The 18,705-nt window shown below is 32.1% G+C and overlaps 2 protein-coding genes across 5 annotated transcripts; both read left to right on the top strand.

The window, feature by feature from the left end:
• Positions 1 to 4,892: 4,892 nt before the first annotated feature.
• LOC100775895 (uncharacterized) lies at positions 4,893 to 10,118 on the top strand. The gene is made up of 7 exons (XM_003546888.5): positions 4,893 to 5,637; positions 6,082 to 6,389; positions 6,602 to 7,303; positions 7,887 to 8,015; positions 8,612 to 8,815; positions 9,330 to 9,530; positions 9,636 to 10,118. The coding sequence occupies exons 1-7, from the start codon at positions 5,370 to 5,372 to the stop codon at positions 9,762 to 9,764; spliced, it is 1,941 nt and encodes a 646-aa protein (XP_003546936.1). The 5' UTR covers positions 4,893 to 5,369; the 3' UTR covers positions 9,765 to 10,118.
• Positions 10,119 to 14,352: 4,234 nt separating this feature from the next.
• LOC100775355 (uncharacterized) lies at positions 14,353 to 16,844 on the top strand. Of its 4 annotated transcripts, none has more exons than XM_006597073.4 (2): positions 14,353 to 15,232; positions 16,261 to 16,844. In XM_006597073.4, exon 1 carries the CDS (start codon positions 14,437 to 14,439, stop codon positions 15,229 to 15,231), a length of 795 nt encoding a protein of 264 aa, XP_006597136.1. In that variant the 5' UTR covers positions 14,353 to 14,436; the 3' UTR covers position 15,232; positions 16,261 to 16,844. The 4 variants fall into 4 exon arrangements, with proteins under 4 accessions (XP_006597136.1, XP_003546935.1, XP_006597134.1 ...); XM_003546887.5 differs by having other exon boundaries at positions 16,229 to 16,844; XM_006597071.4 differs by having other exon boundaries at positions 14,353 to 15,271.
• Positions 16,845 to 18,705: the final 1,861 nt, after the last annotated feature.

Genomic DNA, 18,705 nt, shown 5'->3' with positions numbered 1-18,705 from the left:
TAAAGCGATAACTTTTCCCACAAAGCTTGTATATTGCAGATACACCAATTCCTTTCCGGGACTTATCTCTCTTGGCTTGCTTCACTTTCTGTCATTCCCTGATACACTCTGACTCACTTTTGTTTTGAACTTTGAATGATTAATAAATAATTAATTGTTAACTAATGTTATTAAGGCATTAATTAGAAATTAAAAAGAAGTGTTTTAATTGTAATGATGTCTTATATACATATATCATGTTCAGTTATAAACTTATTTGTAGAATGCAATTATTCAGATATAAATTATTGTGCATTCAACTTTAGTTAATTTTGTAAGATCAATGTCATTCAACTTTAGTTATCATTTTTTTTATCAGCGAGAAAGAGTATTATATTAAAATAAAAGGTACCAGTAGTATCAGCAGTCCCACACAGCTTGAGATACAATTAACTAATCTTCCCTACTAACGCGTGATTATTTCCAATTAACACCTGATAGCATAAATATAAAATAACCAAACTATACTTTAACAGCAAAGAATAAAATTAAGTTTCCTCTACCCAAATGTGTATATAAGCAACCCTTGGGTAATGTTCATGAGCTATATTGGTTGGTCGCACGTGATCGGTGATACATTGTCCGTGCCACTAGGCTGGCTAGACCCCTAAGAACAGCAGAGAATCGAAAAATAAATGGAAAGAAAAGTTAATACCTGAGAGAACGCGCATGCTTCTGATATGGCGCAAGCAGAGCAAAGTAAAAAAGTTAACACGTGAGACTCAGGTATGGGAGTAAGGTAGGGACCTATCAAAAGCCAAAAGGGTTGGAGGCTGTGTTCGGATCAATATTAATAAAATTAATTTTCAAGCAATCTAATTTATGTTTGGATGATTTTTTTATAATATAAAGTTAAGAATAAACATGGTATGAATTTTTTATCCAAAAAAACATTATTTAAAGATGTTTCAACTCAAAATCAATCTAAACACACAATTAAATTTTGAAATAATATACAACATAAAACCAAACATATAAAAATAAATTTTAAATTCAAAACTAATTCTCTAATGTGAAACTAAATACATAATTCTCCTCCCAACTGAAATACTTGTGAGCAAAACCAATTCTTTTTCTTTTCTTCTTTTAAAAACATAGCGATAAATCAAAAACAGGAGAAGTGTTCGTCTTACAATCAAGCGTGTGTACATAAAATTCAAAAAAGTAAACTATTATTTTGGAATTTTAATTTATTTTTGTTTAGTTTAGTTTTCTAATTATTAAAGAATTCAATTTAGTTTTATAATTTTTAAAAGCACTCCATTCATTTAAGTCGTTTTGTCTAAATTAAAGCTAACAATGTTATTGAATTGAAGACACCAGTCAATTTTATATTTTATGACGTTTTAAAAACATCACATATTAATTTTGAAAAATAAATACATTTCCTATCTTATTTTAATATTAACAAACTTATTATATATAATAATTTACAATTATAGTATAAAATTATTATCTCTTTCTTTCTTATGTTATCGTTAACCAATTTATTATATATAATAATTTATAATTAAATTGATAATATAAAACTGTTATCTTCTTATTTTAACATTAACAAGTTTAGTATAAATACAAATGTGTTTATTTTTGTTAGAATAAACATCATGATAGTTTATAGTTAGAAAAAGGCCGTTGAAGTAGTAACCAACGGACAGCTTCCGCCTTAAAGTTTAATTTTTGAATTCATGGGCTAACCGTTAGGCCCCCCAACAAGAATGAAAGTTCCTTTATGATTGTTGTTGTTTTATGGATGAGGAAAATAGCATGAATTACAAAACAAGATCTATTTGTTTAAAATATTTGAGAACATTAAACAAAAATGTTGATTGAATAAGAATATGTGAATTTGATTCTAGCAAAAATAAATAAATAAAGATGCAGCAAAATGATTCTCACTCAGAGGTGGCAACGGAACAAGCTGTGACGGTGACTCATAGGTGGTGGGCCTGCTGCGCCCTCCTTCTCCCTATAACCGCTACCATCTCGGAGGACTCTGTCCCTCTTTATTTTTTACCATATTTTCTCCTGTCTTAATTATTATTATTATTATTATTATTATTATTATTATAAAATTCAATAATTAATTAGTACATATTAACAAACTTAAGTAATTTAGTTCAAAACATTAAATAAACTTATCTTAAATTAGTGTTTTTTTCCTAAAATTATTCCTATAAACAAAATTAGCAAACATTACTGAATTAGATTTTTTCATTGTGACATCATTTTAAAACTGATGTCAATATCAATAAAAGATATCTTGTAAAAAACGAAATTAATACTTGAAAAATTATAAATTAAACCTTAAAAATATCAAATTATATTTTTAATTTGGAACCTTGTAATAAAGATTGGAGGAAGTATTTTTTTCAATATTTTTTGAGTTTAATAGTTATATTTTGTAAATATTATTAACAAATTAGATTTTCTTAGGGTATAAAAAATTATTTGTGATTATATGAGTGTAAAATCATTTTATATTATTAATAAGTCGTGATATGTAATTGGAGGAATATTTTATATGGACAATGCATAATTTATTTTTCTTTAAAACTATTGGTAACCTCAAACTTATTTAATTTTAGAAAGCTGGAAATATAATTATTTTATATTTTATATGTAATACGATGACGTTTGTAATTTCGTTGAGGAGTGAGGTTTATTTTCTTTTTGAATAATGAACTTAGAGAACTTCAACAAACATACCTACCTACCAACGCAACGCAATTTAGGTTTAAATAAAAATCGAATAAATATACACTGCTCTGAGCTCACAAAAGTTAAACTATTACTGCGTCCTGTAAAATGACAACAGTGACTAATTTTAAAATTTCTAAGCCTTTGTTAACATGCATGCGTGGCCAAGTACTTGATATATTCAAATTAAAAATAAAATCAAATCAATCGAGACCGTTTCAGGGCTCAAGAACATCGTGCCGTTTGTACTTTTGCATTATTTTAAAAAGTTTACAGATTGACTTCTCCAACCTTTCTTCGCACACTTTTGATTAACTACAATTTTTGCGTTATTAACTTGCTTTTCCTGCGTGCATGCAAGCAATGTTAGTTTATGTTAAAATATCAAATTGGGTCAAAGCTTATAAGACTATGAAGGAGCAATGGTTTTATTTTATTTCAAAGAAAAACTCATTTTAATCCACAACTTTTTTTAGTGCATTTTAATGATAATTTAGTTCAATTATCGCCTCCTTTTAACCAAAGAATGATCATGATAAATGAATGAACCGCAATATATGAATAAAGTAATTTTACTTTTATCCACAATAGAATAATGATTTTTTAATATAACAATTTGGAAAACTTAATTGATTATTTGGTTGTTATACATACATTAACTTTTTTTATTTTTACTTTTATATTTAAAAATTTATGTCTTATTTCCTATATAAGTATTTTTCTTTTTCTTTTTATGTTTTACCTCTTATGCCTTTATTTTGCAGTTTTACATTGTTTTTTCTTTCTTTACCAAACATTAAAAAATGTTCATATAGAAATTAAAGCATAGGGACGGAACTAGGTGTAGTGTAACAGGTATATCTACACCCTAAAATACAAAAACATCATGTAAAATTTTATTTTGTTCTCCTTCTAATATTTACTTTAACCAATTAAATCTACTTGTCTATGAGACAACCCACTAGTTAAAAGGCTGGCAATATTACATGTTTATATTTATTGCTATCTTTTTTTCTTTTTAACATCTATTTATTATTTTGCAGCACTTTAATATTATATATAAAAAACTTTTTAACATTTCGAGTTTAATGTTCTTCCCTCTTCACTCGTATTTTACTGTGTAAGTTTTTTGCCCCCTAAGCATTTATTTCTAGTTCCGCCCCTAAGCATATAATTTTTAAATAGAGGTCTAAACGAAAACTTAATTAAAATATAGAACTAAGATGATTAATTAAACTTATTTATAATTTATGAGAAAATCGGACTGGTAAAAATCTCGTGTCATGCACATTTTTTGAAGTATGCATGAGTTTATAAATATGTGAAATATAAATTTAAAACATTCATGAAAAATTTATATTGACAATTAAAAATATAAAAATAAAATAGATTCAAAACTTTGATTTTAGAAAATCTTACAAAGTTTCTTAATTAATAAAATATCAATGTAATAATAATTTATAAATATTTTATACTGAATGTTGATTATACAATTTAGGAATTAATTGAAAATAATAAAAATGCCATTTTAATACTAACATGTATTTTTTTATCATATTTAATATTAGTAAAAAATAAATTTTAATTAAATAACCAAATAAAGTAAATTTTAGTTTATTTAATAATTATTCAAAAAGAATTTGAAAGTATTATTTGTATCCAATGCATTTTTTAAGTTCGATTTTTAATTTTATCCCTTATAGTTTCTATAATTAATAAATTAATTATTTTAATTCTTTTAAGTTTAATAAGTAAATTTTTTATCTTTAAAGCTTACATCTTAATTATTAAAAGATTTCGGTCGTTAAAATTATTTAGTTTAACTAAAAGAGATAAATTTAAAAACTATAGGAATTAAATAAATAAATTTTTAAAAATGTGTTATAAAATATAAAAAAATATATCTAATTATATTATTTAAAATAGTATAAATTTACATTTGTAGTGTGGAATTTGATTGGTGTAAGAATATATGAACCGGGGATAGTACATATTAGCAGAAAGGGGCCAGGTTTGCTACAGCCTGTGAATGAATAGTGTAATATCTCAAATAAAATCATTCTAATTAACCAATGATGATTTTTTGTCTGCCAACCTAGCAAGTGATTATCATCTAATTAACTATATTAAAGAAAGATTTATTCACTGGCTAAATTAAAAAAAATAATAGTAAGAATAAAACAAGAAGGAGGAAAACAAAAAGTGAAGAGAAAGGAAAGAGGTTGGAGAAGGCGAAAGGCAAAGAAGGAGATTTCAAAACTCGTGAAAAACCAGAGAGAGGGCTTTTCATCGTTCTCTCTCTCTTTGCTCGTTTGTTCCCACTGAAACCCCAGCGCCGTTTATTTCATGCCGTTGTTCTTGTCTCGCACGCAATCGTGCCGGCGACACTGAACTTCCGGCGCCGGGAATGGGCTTTGAGCCGCCGCCGGATAACACTGTGTTGAATTTAGCTAAGCTAGGGTTTCGGTTGGATTTCGGATTCGCAGGTCTCTCTCAACTAATTAATTAACCGATTATTTTTTTTCTTAAAAAGAAGAAGAAGAAAACGACGTGACATAACCGTCCGGCGTAACCGGGAACCGTTACCGTTACCGGCTGGCGGATCTCTATTTTTTGTCGTTTGAATTGCGAGGATGGCGGCAAGGGGAGGGCAGTGCTTCGAGAAGCTTCGGAGGTTCGTTCGGACGGTATTCTTCGTGGCGGCATTGGTGGCGTCGCTGCTCGTGACGTCGCTGCCGGTGCTGGTCGCCGTCATGGACGTGCTCGTCCCCTGCGTTTTGATTTCGAACTTCACGTGCGTCAAGTGCTACGGCTTCAAGGAGCATTTGCGTCGTTACGCTTTCAAGAGCTCCTTGACGGATATTCCTCTCGTCTCGGTCATCAGATCCTTCATCATAATCTGTATGAACCGTTATTCCTCGCCTTTTTTACTTGCATTATGACGTGGCACAACGATGATGGAACCATTCATTGTGCTTTTGCTATTACTTTGTTGGAACATTTCGTTTTTCCTCGTCCTTTTCATGATGCTGAAGGTGGAGGATACGTTGCTTAATTTGGCTACCGAACCATTTGTTCTTTCCTTTATTTTTTATATTTCTGCTAGTTGGATTTTTCTCTGAAATCATTTCCTTAAAATTAAAGCAGAACTATCTCCTTTCTTATACCGTTTGGCTTGAATTTATCATAGAATGATTTGTTATATTCTTTTCAATTTGTATTCTCTGTGTGAGGAGCAGTAGTTTGACCGTCTGTGTCTGCGTGTTAATAAGCCTAGTTTTTGTATATTTGAAAAGGTTTGGTTCTAACATTAGGATTTTTGTTTGTTTGTTTAAATGAATGCAGGTGTTTATTCCATTTGTGATAGCCCGGCTCTATCACATGGTCCTTACCTTGGAACTGTGACTCTGTCTTCCTTTGTTTCAATTGTTCTCCTTTCAGTCAAAGCTTGTGTTTTCACTGTAAACTCCCAGATTGAAGCAGAAGCTACGGTTTCCTCTACAAGGCAGAGACTCCATTTAAAGAAGTCATGGGGAATGCCTGTCTTGTTCCTCTCGTCAGTTGCGTTTGCTCTTGGCCATATTGTGGTTGCTTATAGAACCAGCTGCAGAGCAAGGAGGAAACTCATGTTTCATCGAGTTGACCCTGAAGCGGTAAGTTTGCAATATGGTTTTCCAGTAACATAGTATCATCTCGGTCTTGCTCTTAATTCTTTGGAATTAGGCGGTGGTAATATTTTCCTCCAGCTTAAAAGAAAATTTCTGAATTCATGAAGAAGCTTAAATTGGTCAGTTGTAATTACTTTGGTGACACACATGCAGACATGCTAAAAAAACTATTTGTTTGTTTCTGTCTAATTAAGCAGGTCCTTTTATGCAAAAGTGTTTTTACTGGCTATCAGAAGGTCCCTCGGTCTCCTGTTCCCTCTGAAGGGAGAACCCCAAAAAGTGACAGTGAAATGAAACGGAGGCCTTTTGGAGCAGCTCGTGATGAAGAACTGCCAATCAGAGTACTTGCAGACTCGGAGAGCTTATTCATCCCATGCCAAGGTCTTACTCTCCATTACAAGCTCAGCCTGCCTGGTTCCCCTCCACTTAACATGTCCTCCGCATTTTGCTCCACTTCATCAATGGCTGGGGGGTTGCCAAAATTAAATAGACAATTGACTTTTATATCTCCAAAAGTCCATCGGCAACTCTACAGGAGCTATAGCAATCAATTCCATGGCTCATCTTTATATGCTCCTCTTTTAGATGGTCCAGTAACTTCTCCCCATCTTGTGGAAGAAATCCCTGTTTTGCATCTAGATGAAATTCCTGAAGATGATGAAACATATAAATCAAAGTTGGAGCAAAATTTAGAGGACATTGGCCAAGTAGGTATTGTTTTAATACACGGGTTTGGTGGAGGCGTCTTCTCTTGGCGACATGTAATGACACCTCTAGCTCGGCAGAGTAATTGCACAGTTGCTGCATTTGATAGGCCTGGTTGGGGATTGACTTCAAGACTGAGTCGGGAGGACTGGGAGAAAAAAGAACTGCCTAATCCTTATAAACTCGAAAGTCAGGTGATTACTCTAAATCCTTAGTATGAGTTGTTATAGAAGTCATTCAATATTTTATTGTTTCTAGTTGTATGTACCAGTTCCCTTTGAAGGAGATACTGGAATATGTTATGACTTAAGCACACAAGGAGAGCCCTAACCTAGGAATCTAGTCTATTGGGTGGAAGAGCTTTATGAGTTAAGTACTACATGAGCTTCTTACCTGGCTCAATCTGGTACTCCTAATTGTCACCTCCTTTAAAGAGCTGACAGTGGCTTCACCATTTCAACACTTTGGGAACTTTACTTAACTATTAGTATTTGACTATTTGGTTTATTATACCTTAATCTAGTCTACAGGTAGCCTTTTCCATAGCTCAACTCTCAATAAAAGCACCTAAATACATGAGAGAGCCCAACCCAAAAGGCTAATTCATTAGGTGGGGAGTCCCATGACTTTAGTACCATACCAAACTTCCTATTCTACTCAATGTGGGACTCAACATTATCCAACTGACAGTCTTTGCATTGATAAAACCACTCGTGTTTAGTTTTTTTATCTGGGTTTTATCTGAATTACATTTCTGATTGACTTGTGTGTTTCCAGGTTGATCTGCTTTTGTCTTTCTGTTCCGAGATTGGACTTTCTTCAGTTGTGCTAATTGGTCATGATGATGGAGGGTTGCTTGCTCTGATGGCTGCACAGAGAGTTCAATCATCAATGAATTCTTTCAATGTGAGTATTTCTTTCTGCTTTCATATGTTAAGTAGATAACTTAATCAGTGCGATTAGCTGCATTGTGCAGCTTAGCTTCTATCTAGACCTGTAAAGCATGTATAATCAGCTAAAGAAGTAAGTCGATGTGTATTGTAAATTTGTAATAGCAGAGATTCCTTTAATTTTTCCATCCAGACGACACTATGTTAAGAAAATTAAGCAATATGATATTGTTTTTGTTGTCTTAATCATTTATTTTTTTCATGATGTGTATATGACCACTAGGCATGCTAGAGTCCATGTAGTTGACCTACTTAATGGGAATGAAGGGTTAATGTAATATCAAAATTTGCATACATGTTCATATATACACACCTATTGTGTCTCATGTTGCCAATTATGCAACAGAATGATCAAGACAGATAAAAAACTGGATTCCATGGTAAATATATTTATTTTTGTATATGTGAAGCTGTCTCTTACAGCATTGGTCATGTTACTCACATTCCATAAAGTTGTCTGATGAAGCTAATTGCTAATGTTTAAGGTTATATTTTTGTGGTTAATGTGCATTTCACATTTGATCAAGTTGTTAGGCTTGTTTGTGTCATCAGGTTACAGTGAAAGGGGTTGTATTGTTAAATGTGAGCTTGTCAAGGGAAGTAGTTCCTTCCTTTGCTAGAATCCTTCTGCATACTTCACTTGGAAAGAAACATTTGGTTCGTCCACTACTAAGAACAGAAATCACCCATGTGGTGAATCGGCGCTCGTGGTATGACGCTACCAAACTGACAACAGAAGTTTTGACTCTATATAAGGTATGTTTGTACCTTAAGGTACAAGTAGATATGAATACGAACTGCTCTTTCCTAAGTTTCAAACTGCAGAAATAATTAATTGTGTGGAAGGTAAAATTATAACTTAATATAGAGATAAATGCCATATAATTAACTCACGAAGTTCAATTGGCAAAGGGCACTTATGGTTCATGGTTTGTTTACATAGTTTGGCATATTGAATACATAATATTATTATTTTGTGTATGCTCTTTTTGAGGATATTATTAGTTTTACGTATATTCTTTTTGCCTTGTACATTTTCTGCAGAGTAACTATATTTTTACTTGTATTCTTTTTCCAATTCCTTCTTATCCTGTAAGCCATGATAGTGTTTGCTGATTGACTATAATTCTAGCTTACAAACCTTTTTATGTGATCTATTTGCCCCTCCTTACTTCCCATCTGGGTGTTTGCTCCTCGTGCTTTTGTTATCACTTCTGGAGAAATATTTTATTGACTTGTGTTATTCGTGACTGTTTTTAAATATGTTTAGGCTCCACTATATGTAGAAGGATGGGATGAAGCACTTCATGAGATTGGTAAATTGTCATCGGAAACTATCCTTTCTGCAAAAAATGCAGACTTATTGCTACAAGCTGTAAAAGACATTCCAATGTTGGTCATAGCTGGTGCTGAAGATTCACTTGTCTCGATGAAATATTGTCAAGCAATGGCCTCCAAATTTGTAAACTCTGTAAGTATTCATGCTTGGTAGTAGGGGGGTGTGCTTCGTAGGAGTGATTTCTTTTTTCCTGTCTCCATTTTAATTTTTAATTTCTCTTGGGCATTTGACGTGCAGAGACTGGTTGCAATATCCGGATGTGGCCATCTACCCCACGAGGAGTGTCCAAAGGCGTTGCTTGAGGCTATATCACCCTTCATTAATGATAAACTCTTCTTCTCTGTATATAACTCGCAAAGCCAATAATAGGTCATCCCTTTTCAAGTTTATACACAGGTAATCAATCTATTATTGTAGGGCGCTGTTTCCCTCCTCCTCCTACTATCCTTTTCTTGGCTTTCTTAACAAATATTACTTCCAAGAGAAAGAGATCAAAGGGATCGTCTTTTTCTCTTGGGTGTTTTTGATGTGCTAGCATTTAGGTGTTTTAATCTGTATCTTTCCTCTACCCATTTTCTTTTCCAGCTGTCGATATTTATGCTAATTTGAGCTGCTTGTCATTTCCCACTACAAGAAAGCGGGAAGATGAGTAGATAACATTTGTAAATTTAATTTAACGTCGAGTTGAAAAGGAATATAATGTAGCATGATTGTTTTCCAGCTGCTCAACCGCATCAACTTATAATTCTTACCTTCTAATGAACACTTCAAACAATTTATGATTAATCTAGACCACTGGTATTTATAATAAGAATTTTATTCGAATCTGGAACATCTACGGTACGAGGGTTAACTCTTCCAGCGGGTATCAATTAAAAGAAATCACATATGTGCTATTTGAACTAATTACTCGAGTTTTTTTTATATTATAAATTGGTCATATTTCAAGTATGATACAAATTAATTTAAATTTGTTCCTGCATTTTAAGTTTTCGATTTCTGGTGGTAATTTCAAGTCACGAAGTATTTGGATTAATTCAAGTTAAGTGGGATGATCAGTTCAACTCAAGTTGCGTGAATTTATTAAAGAGACATTCTTTTGATATATATATCTACATTTTGTGCCGTTCTCAAAACTTGTAGAGTTTCCTACCTTGACGGGCTCATTTAATATCTACATTTTTTTTTTGTCGTTCTCAAAACTTTCAATATTCTCTACACACAAGTAGAGTTGGGTATCCGGGTATGTTTGCTTTTAGAGATAGCATTATTACCGATACAAACAATGTTGATATGTTGCTAGTTTCTTTCTTTCTTTTTTAATTTTATTTTCTTAGTTTTTATTGTAATGCATATAACTAGTTATGAATGGGATTTGACAGCACAAAAGTTCTCAAATGATTGTTTTGGAAAAATAAAATAAAAGAAAGTCGTGGTTGTAATTGATGTGAGGATAAACTGAAAATCTTGAAAGACAGTTTTATCTACTATCTTCTGCTATCTATATTTCTTTTTTTTTTTCCTTCTATTCTATTATAATAAACAATAAACAATGTATACCGGAAATTACCTCAATATCTATATAATAAAACTATATACACCGCAAATCACCTCCTTTATTGACCGACAGCTGTCTAAGATGGGCTAGCTCAGTCTTCTTACAGAAACCTACTAATTGCACCCCTCTTTTTTATAAGTACACCCAATCTTCCTTTATAAATCTTAAGTACCCAACATGTCTTTTTTTTTTTTTTTTCATCTCTCTCACAGGTTCTCTCTTTAACGGGCAGGCAACAGTATTACTTGTGCGTATGCATGAGTATTGTACTAGTTAAGAAGAAAATAACTTATCCACAGAATTAAGAAGAAAATAAGCAAATTCTAATAAGGGTTAAAACTTATCCACAAAAGTTAAAACAATAATTGTTTAGAAATAATAACTGCGTGAAGAATACTGCCATTAGTGTAGTATAGTGACGAAAAGAAAAAATTACCTAGACTATATTCGCTTTGGACTTCAATCACAAATTCACAATATATACGAAAGAGTTTTTTTTTTTTTTTTTCAACGGAAGAAAAACAGGCTAAACTAAGCCAGGGTGGTGGGGAGTCAAGAATGCAAAGATCCTGAACCGACATTCACTTTATAAAGTAAATAAATGACTTGAATTTAAGTTGAAAATGAGTAAATTACACTAACAAATTATATCAGGGTGTCAGTGTAATTTTTCACTGGTTTAAATATTTTTTTTAAGAAAATGGTAATATTAAAAATACATAAAAAAATTGTTAATTTTTTTCATAGAAAATTTTATAAAAGATAGATTATTTTTGTTAACACTTTATAAAAAAAGTGATTTTTATTTTTAAAATTTAGGAATGATAATAAGTAATAAGATATAGTAACATATATTTTCAAACACCTTTTCAAATAGTATCTAAAAATATGTTATAACTTCCTCTAAAAAAAGAAATATGTTATAACTAATAAAATAAATTTATACTAAATTATTAAATAAGTATCTAAACTAATTGAGAATTTATAAATACTCTATTTATTTCATAATAATTTTTATTTTAATTTTTTTTACACAAACTAAAAAAGATTAATAAATAAATGAAAGAATATAACAATTTTATGGAATCAACTCTTTTTGCTAGAAATAATACAAAAAAATAAAATTTTAAAAAATAGGCTAAAATATAATTCTTTTCTTCTTATTTTTTCAAATTCACAATTTTAGTCATCCTATTGTTTAATTAAAACATTTTAATCCCCCAATTTTTAAATTAAGATATTTTGTTCTTCATTTTTTTAAAAATTATCATTTTAATCCCTATGACTAATCTCATACGTATACTTTTTTGTATAAATTATAAGCAATCAAATAATTTCTTAAAAAAAAAACATCTAGCATGTAACTAACAAAGAGGCATGGGTAAGTTAACATTAATGATTATGCATATCAATGTTTGAAATTAAACATAATAACTAAAATTATATATTTTTAAAAATTTGGAGACGAAATATGAGAAACAAAATATATAAATTAAAAAATGGAAGGGATTAAAATAATAAAATTGAGAAAAGAAAGACACAAAAATTATATTTTAGCTTAAAAATATTATTAAGAGAATAAATAAAAAAGGTAGTGAATGCTGATATTATGTTGAAAAGTTAAAATAATTTATTTTAGAACCTATTTTTTGTTTTAACGTGACACGTATCACGGTATGAAGAGAGTAACTCTCAAAACTATAAAAAAAATAGTTGTTCTACGATAGGAAGCTTCTAACAATAATAATTTTATGGCAGTTTTAAAAACTTTATATATCTCTTTAAAAAATGACATAATCATAGATGTAATTGAAAAAAAAAATAGTTAAAGACCTGTTTAAAATCGAAAACAAAAATTACTATTTTTCATGGAAGCAATTTATAAAATTACCCGTAACTAACGCTGAATCGTTTTTACTTTTTTCTTCTTTTTCTTCTTCTTCTTCTTCTTCTTCCATTTCCATTACTCATCACAATCACTCGCTCGCAAAACCCCAATTCCATTTTCTGTTTAAATTATGCGTCGTCGTCGTAGTACATGATTGATTGCTTGGAACGGAAGCAGCTATTTTTGCTAACACACTGAAGTCAAGCTTTCACCACATTTTTCACTTCTTTGGTGACGGAAACCGCGCTTACCTTCCCTATATAAATATCTCTTTCACTTTCGTCTACCCATGCCTCCCGCATTAGCCCTTCTATTATTGTTTTTCTAATCCCTAACTTCCTCTCTTTCCCATTTTATTCAACTCTTCCATCTTCTTTCTTTCTTTCTTTCACACTTTGCTATACTATATTTTACTATTCTTCATGCTTTTCTTTTGTCCAACGGTTGCATTCATTTTTGATTGACTAGAACAACATGTCACACTCTCACCCACCATCAGAGGCAAATGTTGGAGAATTGATTGATTTCAGGTGGGGCAATAAGAGGGGTGTTTTAAGAGGAACTTTAGAGGGGAAGAAAAAGAATGATAGCAGCTGCATTGGCCTGCAGTTATGCAAATGCTAGACTCCCTTTTACATTTACTATATAATCCACTTTCACTTTCTCTTTTGCAAAATAGATTTACAATTTAATATTTTCATTCGATTAAGTTATAACTGAGTCTTGGTTTATTTTTTTAGAAATCTTATTATAACTCAATTTATCTGACCAATCTCAATATTAATTGGTTGAATTAGTATATATGAAAAAGATAAGGAGTGTTAAGCAATGACAATCTTTAGAAATTACTCATTATAGTGAAAATTAGGATGCATGAGGATATTGAGTGTATTGGCTTTACCTTTTAGTTGGTTTAACTTTTATAGATTATAGTCTCATCTCATCTTCAAACTGTTGAATGCTGATGCAGCCGCCGTCTTGTACTTCTTCAAATGCGCAAAACCTTCTTAAGCCACTATGCCCACAACTAGTAAAACACAAGATACATTTATCATTGGTGTTTTTTTGGCTCCTCAATTTAAGTTAGTTGGCACAAAATTGGCCCAGCATGAATGCCCAACTGACAAGGGGTTATTCTTCGTACCTTCCAAAAATTTTGTATTTTTTTTTTTTTACAAAAATTCCTTTCATGACTAATTTCTGTTGTGTATTTGATACATGGATACTAATTTCTATTTCGGTGAAAGGTATTTTTCATAAAAAAAGATTACAAAATTATGATAACTAAATCATAGTGTTTTTAAAAGATGTGTTGTTAGTATTTTTTAAAGAGAATATTAGTCTTTCATAAGAGTATTAGAAACACACTTATTCAAACATAATTTTTTTAATTGATTAAAATTTATTAAAAATTAAAAAATAAGAAAAAAGATTCATTAAATATTGTATGATTTATACAATTTTTTCATTTGAATAAATCTTACCGGATAAGAATGAAAGTATTTGAAAGAATATCACAGAGTATATTTTTACTATTTCTGTAATCTTTTATATCAACGAATGAATCTGACACATAGCACTATTTGTCATCCATGGATTCCAACGGTGATGAGTCCTTGGCCTTCATTTTGGAGTTGTCTCACATATCTCCATCCCAAGAACAAATCTTGGCCACTGCTCCATTTGTCGGAGCAGAACAGGACACCGCCGCCTCCGCCTCCCATGACATTGACATGCTGTCGTTGCCGGACTCCGTCCCCGAAGACGTATTCCACACGCCACCGGAGGAGTCCTCGCTTCCCTCCTCCTCCTCCGACAACCATTGCGTCGTTAATTACGCCGTCGTCGACGTGGATGATGTGAATGCTGGGACCGATTTGGTGAAGGATTCTGAGTTAGGGTTTTCGGATGTTCACATGGAAGAGGTTAACGGAGAGGACATGGGAAATTTGGAAACCCTTGTTGGGGATGTGAGCATTAGGGTGTCTGAATCTGCTGAGGTAAGCAAGTCAAGTGATGTGGCTGCGGAATCCCGGGGGAAGAAGAGTAAGCAGGGTAAGAACAAAAGTGCCGTTTCTGGAGAGCAGAAGAAGACTGTTAAGGAAGCAGGGCCAGGGCTGCGTCGGGTGTTGCCTCCCTCAATTGCAGCGTCGACGTCGATGACTGAAACGGGAAGTGGAAGAAGTGGGAACGGTCGGGGTGGGGAGAAAAGGAAAGCTTTTGATGTTTTTGCTGTGCTTAAAGCTTTCTCAGAGTTAGAGAGCACTGTTGAAGAAAATAACGATCACCATCTTACTCTGTTGGACGTGGCAAGAGCTCGTGGTGTTACCTTTCCTCGGCCAAGGTGGTGGCCGGAGGGGGATAACTTTGACCCACCACCACAATAGCGTAAGAAAATGAAGGCAGATGCTTTTTTTTTTTTGAAAGGTGATCTCAATGGTATATTTTGCCCTAACTGTCTTGGATGTCTATCCGAATTGTATGTTTTACCCTTTCAAAGGTGTTTAATTGATGTTAATTTGGGATGTTAGTTGACTCTTTTGTAGCCAAGTCTTGTTCTAACTTTGAATTTAAGATAATCAACCTCTTGTTATATTAAGAGTTTAATGTCTATACTTTGTCTTTGTAAAAGGTATACTAAGGATGATTTTGTGAGTGGTTGACATTATAGTTTTCACTAACAACTTATTAAACTCTTGAATTGTATACATAATCAATTGAGAGATAAAATTACAAGTAAATCATATTTTTTAGAGGGTAACATGCATATATACTCTTTTTATGATAATCAAGCTGTTTAAAAATCTCTTAACTTCGAATGATCCTCATGCCATGATGCACGGTAGTAGTAACCTGCTGTTATTGAATATGTAGAAGTTGACCCACCACAATAGTGTGAGGGATGAAGGCAGGTGCTTTTTTGAAAGATTATCTGAATTTTATCTTTTGCCCTTGGAATTTAAAACCCTCTTAGATGTCTATCTGAATTGCATCTTTTACCCTTTGAAAGGTGTGTAAGTTTAACTGATGTTAGTTGTTAGGTTGGGATGTTGCTTGTTTGTAACTGTGGTCTTAACTTTGAATTTAAGATCACCAGCCTGTTATCTATATGTCTTTGTTGTGGCTGGTTACATTAAGAGTTTGATTTCTATGTTTTGTCCTTCTAAAAAGTATATTAAGAATGATTTATGAGTGGTTTAACAATTTAGTTTTCACTAACAATGCTTCTTATTAAACTCTTGAATTTTATACATAATAAATTGAGTAAATAATAATTTCAGAGGGTAACATGCATGTATCATAATGAAGTTGTTTAAAAATCTCTTGACTTGGAATGGTTCTCATGCCATTAGTAACTTATAGTTGGTGGTATTGAATATGTAGAACATTGCCAATACTGGGTCTTTGTTGTATAGGCATGGGCCTAGTCTGCAGAGGGAATGCTCTAGCAGCTGCAACACACAATCTACAATCTCCAAAATTAGCTGAGGCTATGACAATGAAATGCACTACGGAAAACAAAAAGCTTGAGTAGGTCCTTCTGTAAGTGGTAATAGAGTGGCAGACTCTCTAGCTTATGAGTATAGAGATAGATACTGTTGGGTTGAGAAAACACATGCAATGAAATCCAATATCGTAGCCGGTGAAAGATATTTAGAGGTGTACCATAAAATCCCAGCTAGTGAAAGATATTATCAGCACGACAAATTGTAGTTAAAAGATCTTCCGTGCTGAGGCGATGTACAAGGAAAATTATTTGTAATTGATTGGTAGGATGGGATTCACCTCCGCCACCCTGTTTTGTAGGGGGACTAGGAGCCAACCTATGTGATATCTTCCCAAATGTTTCAACTGGGTGTCAAGTTTTGCATTTAGTGAATACATTGTATATTTAACAACTTGGGTGTAAATACATTTTTATCAACATTTTCTTTTGTTTGTTTGGGAAACAAAAAGGTGGGAAAAAGGATGAAAGGATGTAAAGTAGCAATTTTGATCATTTTGCTATTAACTTAGTGTTTTACTCTTGATCCATTTTTTCTTTTGCAATTTGATATTTTAGTTCGTATGAGTTAGTTGAGTCTTGGTTTATTTTTTTAAAATTTATAACTCAATTTGTTTGACCAATCTCTAATTATTAAATGGTTGAATCAGTGTATACAAAAAGATTAGGAGTGGATGGAAATCATGTTAAACAATGATAATCTTGACAAATTAATTATTATAATGAAAATTAGGATACATGAAGATATTGAGTGTATTGGCTTTACCTTTTAGTTAGTTTAACCTCTATGTACACAGCTAAAAGTCTAAAATATATGATACATGTGTCATGTTATTGGTGCTCATTTAGACGTTCAATTTAAGCTTAGTTTGCACGTCAAAACAGGCCTACGTATAGATGTAAACCTGCCCAGCATGAATACCCAACTGACAAGGGGGTTGCTCATTGCACCGTCTGAAAATTTTCTAATTTTTTTGTTGTTGCAAAATTACCTTTCACGAAAACTAGTTTTCATTCTCTGTCTGATATGAAGATTACTAGTTTTCATTATCTGATTCAGAGATACGCAGTGTTACTTTTTTTTATAGAAAATTATCTTTCACAGAAGCTAGTTTTTACTGAATATCTGATACATAAATACACCACGAAAACTAATGCTTGTAAAAGCTATTTCCACAAAAAAAATTACAATTTTTTTCTTGGTAGTGCAAATAATAAAAAGTATGGTGCAAAATACAACCCAATCCCCATGGCGTTTGAGCCTTTTGGCAATTGCAAATAAGCAACCCAATTCATCCAATATCTCAGTTATGTTTTTGTTTTAGATCTTTGAAACTGGTTAAAGAACTAATAATAGATTTTTTTTATTATATAAAAACCTCGTTTAAATTCATTATAAATTACATGATAGAAAGTAGTATGTTGATAATATTTTTTAATAAATTTTTAAATTTTGATTATTTAATCTGTTATGGACACTGGTTAGCGTTTCTCTTTTATTTATTTTAAAAACAAACTAGGCCGTCAAATATTTATGGTCATGGCCTCCTAGGACTCTCCCATTATTATGGTCCTAAAGTTATCCAACAGAACCTCCGGGAAATGAAATAATAATAATTCAAGTGGAGGATTTTTTATTAATTGTGAGATGGAAGAAAGAACCCACAAATTGTTTTTTCATCCTCCACACAAATCTCTCTCTCAATCTTCCAAGAGAATATTCTGTCACAATTTCTTATCACCAAGTTGCAGAACACGGCCAATAAGACCCTTTAATAATATTAGTATTTGATTTCATCAATTTCTGGGTTGATGTTGGTTCAATCCTCGGCATCATATTCAAGCATAACGCCACAACGTCACACATTTTCACAACCAATGTTCATCACACAAACAAAACAGCTAACCAAATCAACAGACATGTGGAATGTGTTCTCTAATTCAATTCCAGGAAACATTACTATTTTTCATTAGCCAAAATGTTAATTTTTCTTTCCACGTTCAACCTCGTGTGGTTGATTTATTTGTTTTTTGGACTATGGAAAAGTGACAAAAAGGTGATGAGTGGTAATTGGTAACCCTCAGTCTCATACAGCATTGCCCACGCACTAGGATGTATGATTTTAATTTCCGAATGAGTGAACAGGATCCAATCCTTTTGGAGAAATAAAAGCTCTATTAGTTTAGTTCGATAGATACATTGCACATAGGTCACAACAATTGAAATTTCAATCTGTTCCACGTCTACGGCATCCACAAAAACTTTTTTTTCCGAAGTATCTACCAAAACTTTCTTCAGTAGCAAACTAACAATTAATACTTGATTTTTAGAAAAGATAAAAATATTTAAAAATAT

The sequence above is a fragment of the Glycine max genome, chromosome 15, assembly GCF_000004515.6.
Source record: "Glycine max cultivar Williams 82 chromosome 15, Glycine_max_v4.0, whole genome shotgun sequence".
NCBI classification, from domain to species: domain Eukaryota; kingdom Viridiplantae; phylum Streptophyta; class Magnoliopsida; order Fabales; family Fabaceae; genus Glycine; species Glycine max.
Note: the sequence above shows the minus strand (reverse complement) of the source record. Positions and strands in the feature narration are given on the sequence as shown.

What these genes read in the sequence shown, in the direction of transcription:
- LOC100775895 (XM_003546888.5), top strand. Translation starts at nt 5,370, where the DNA reads ATGGCGGCAAGGGGAGGGCAGTGCTTCGAGAAGCTTCGGAGGTTCGTT. An exon ending in CTTATAAACTCGAAAGTCAG is followed by an intron (nt 7,304 to 7,886) that starts GTGATTACTCTA and finishes GTGTGTTTCCAG; the next exon opens with GTTGATCTGCTTTTGTCTTT. An exon ending in CCTCCAAATTTGTAAACTCT is followed by an intron (nt 9,531 to 9,635) that starts GTAAGTATTCAT and finishes TTTGACGTGCAG; the next exon opens with AGACTGGTTGCAATATCCGG.
- LOC100775355 (XM_006597073.4), top strand. Translation starts at nt 14,437, where the DNA reads ATGGATTCCAACGGTGATGAGTCCTTGGCCTTCATTTTGGAGTTGTCT.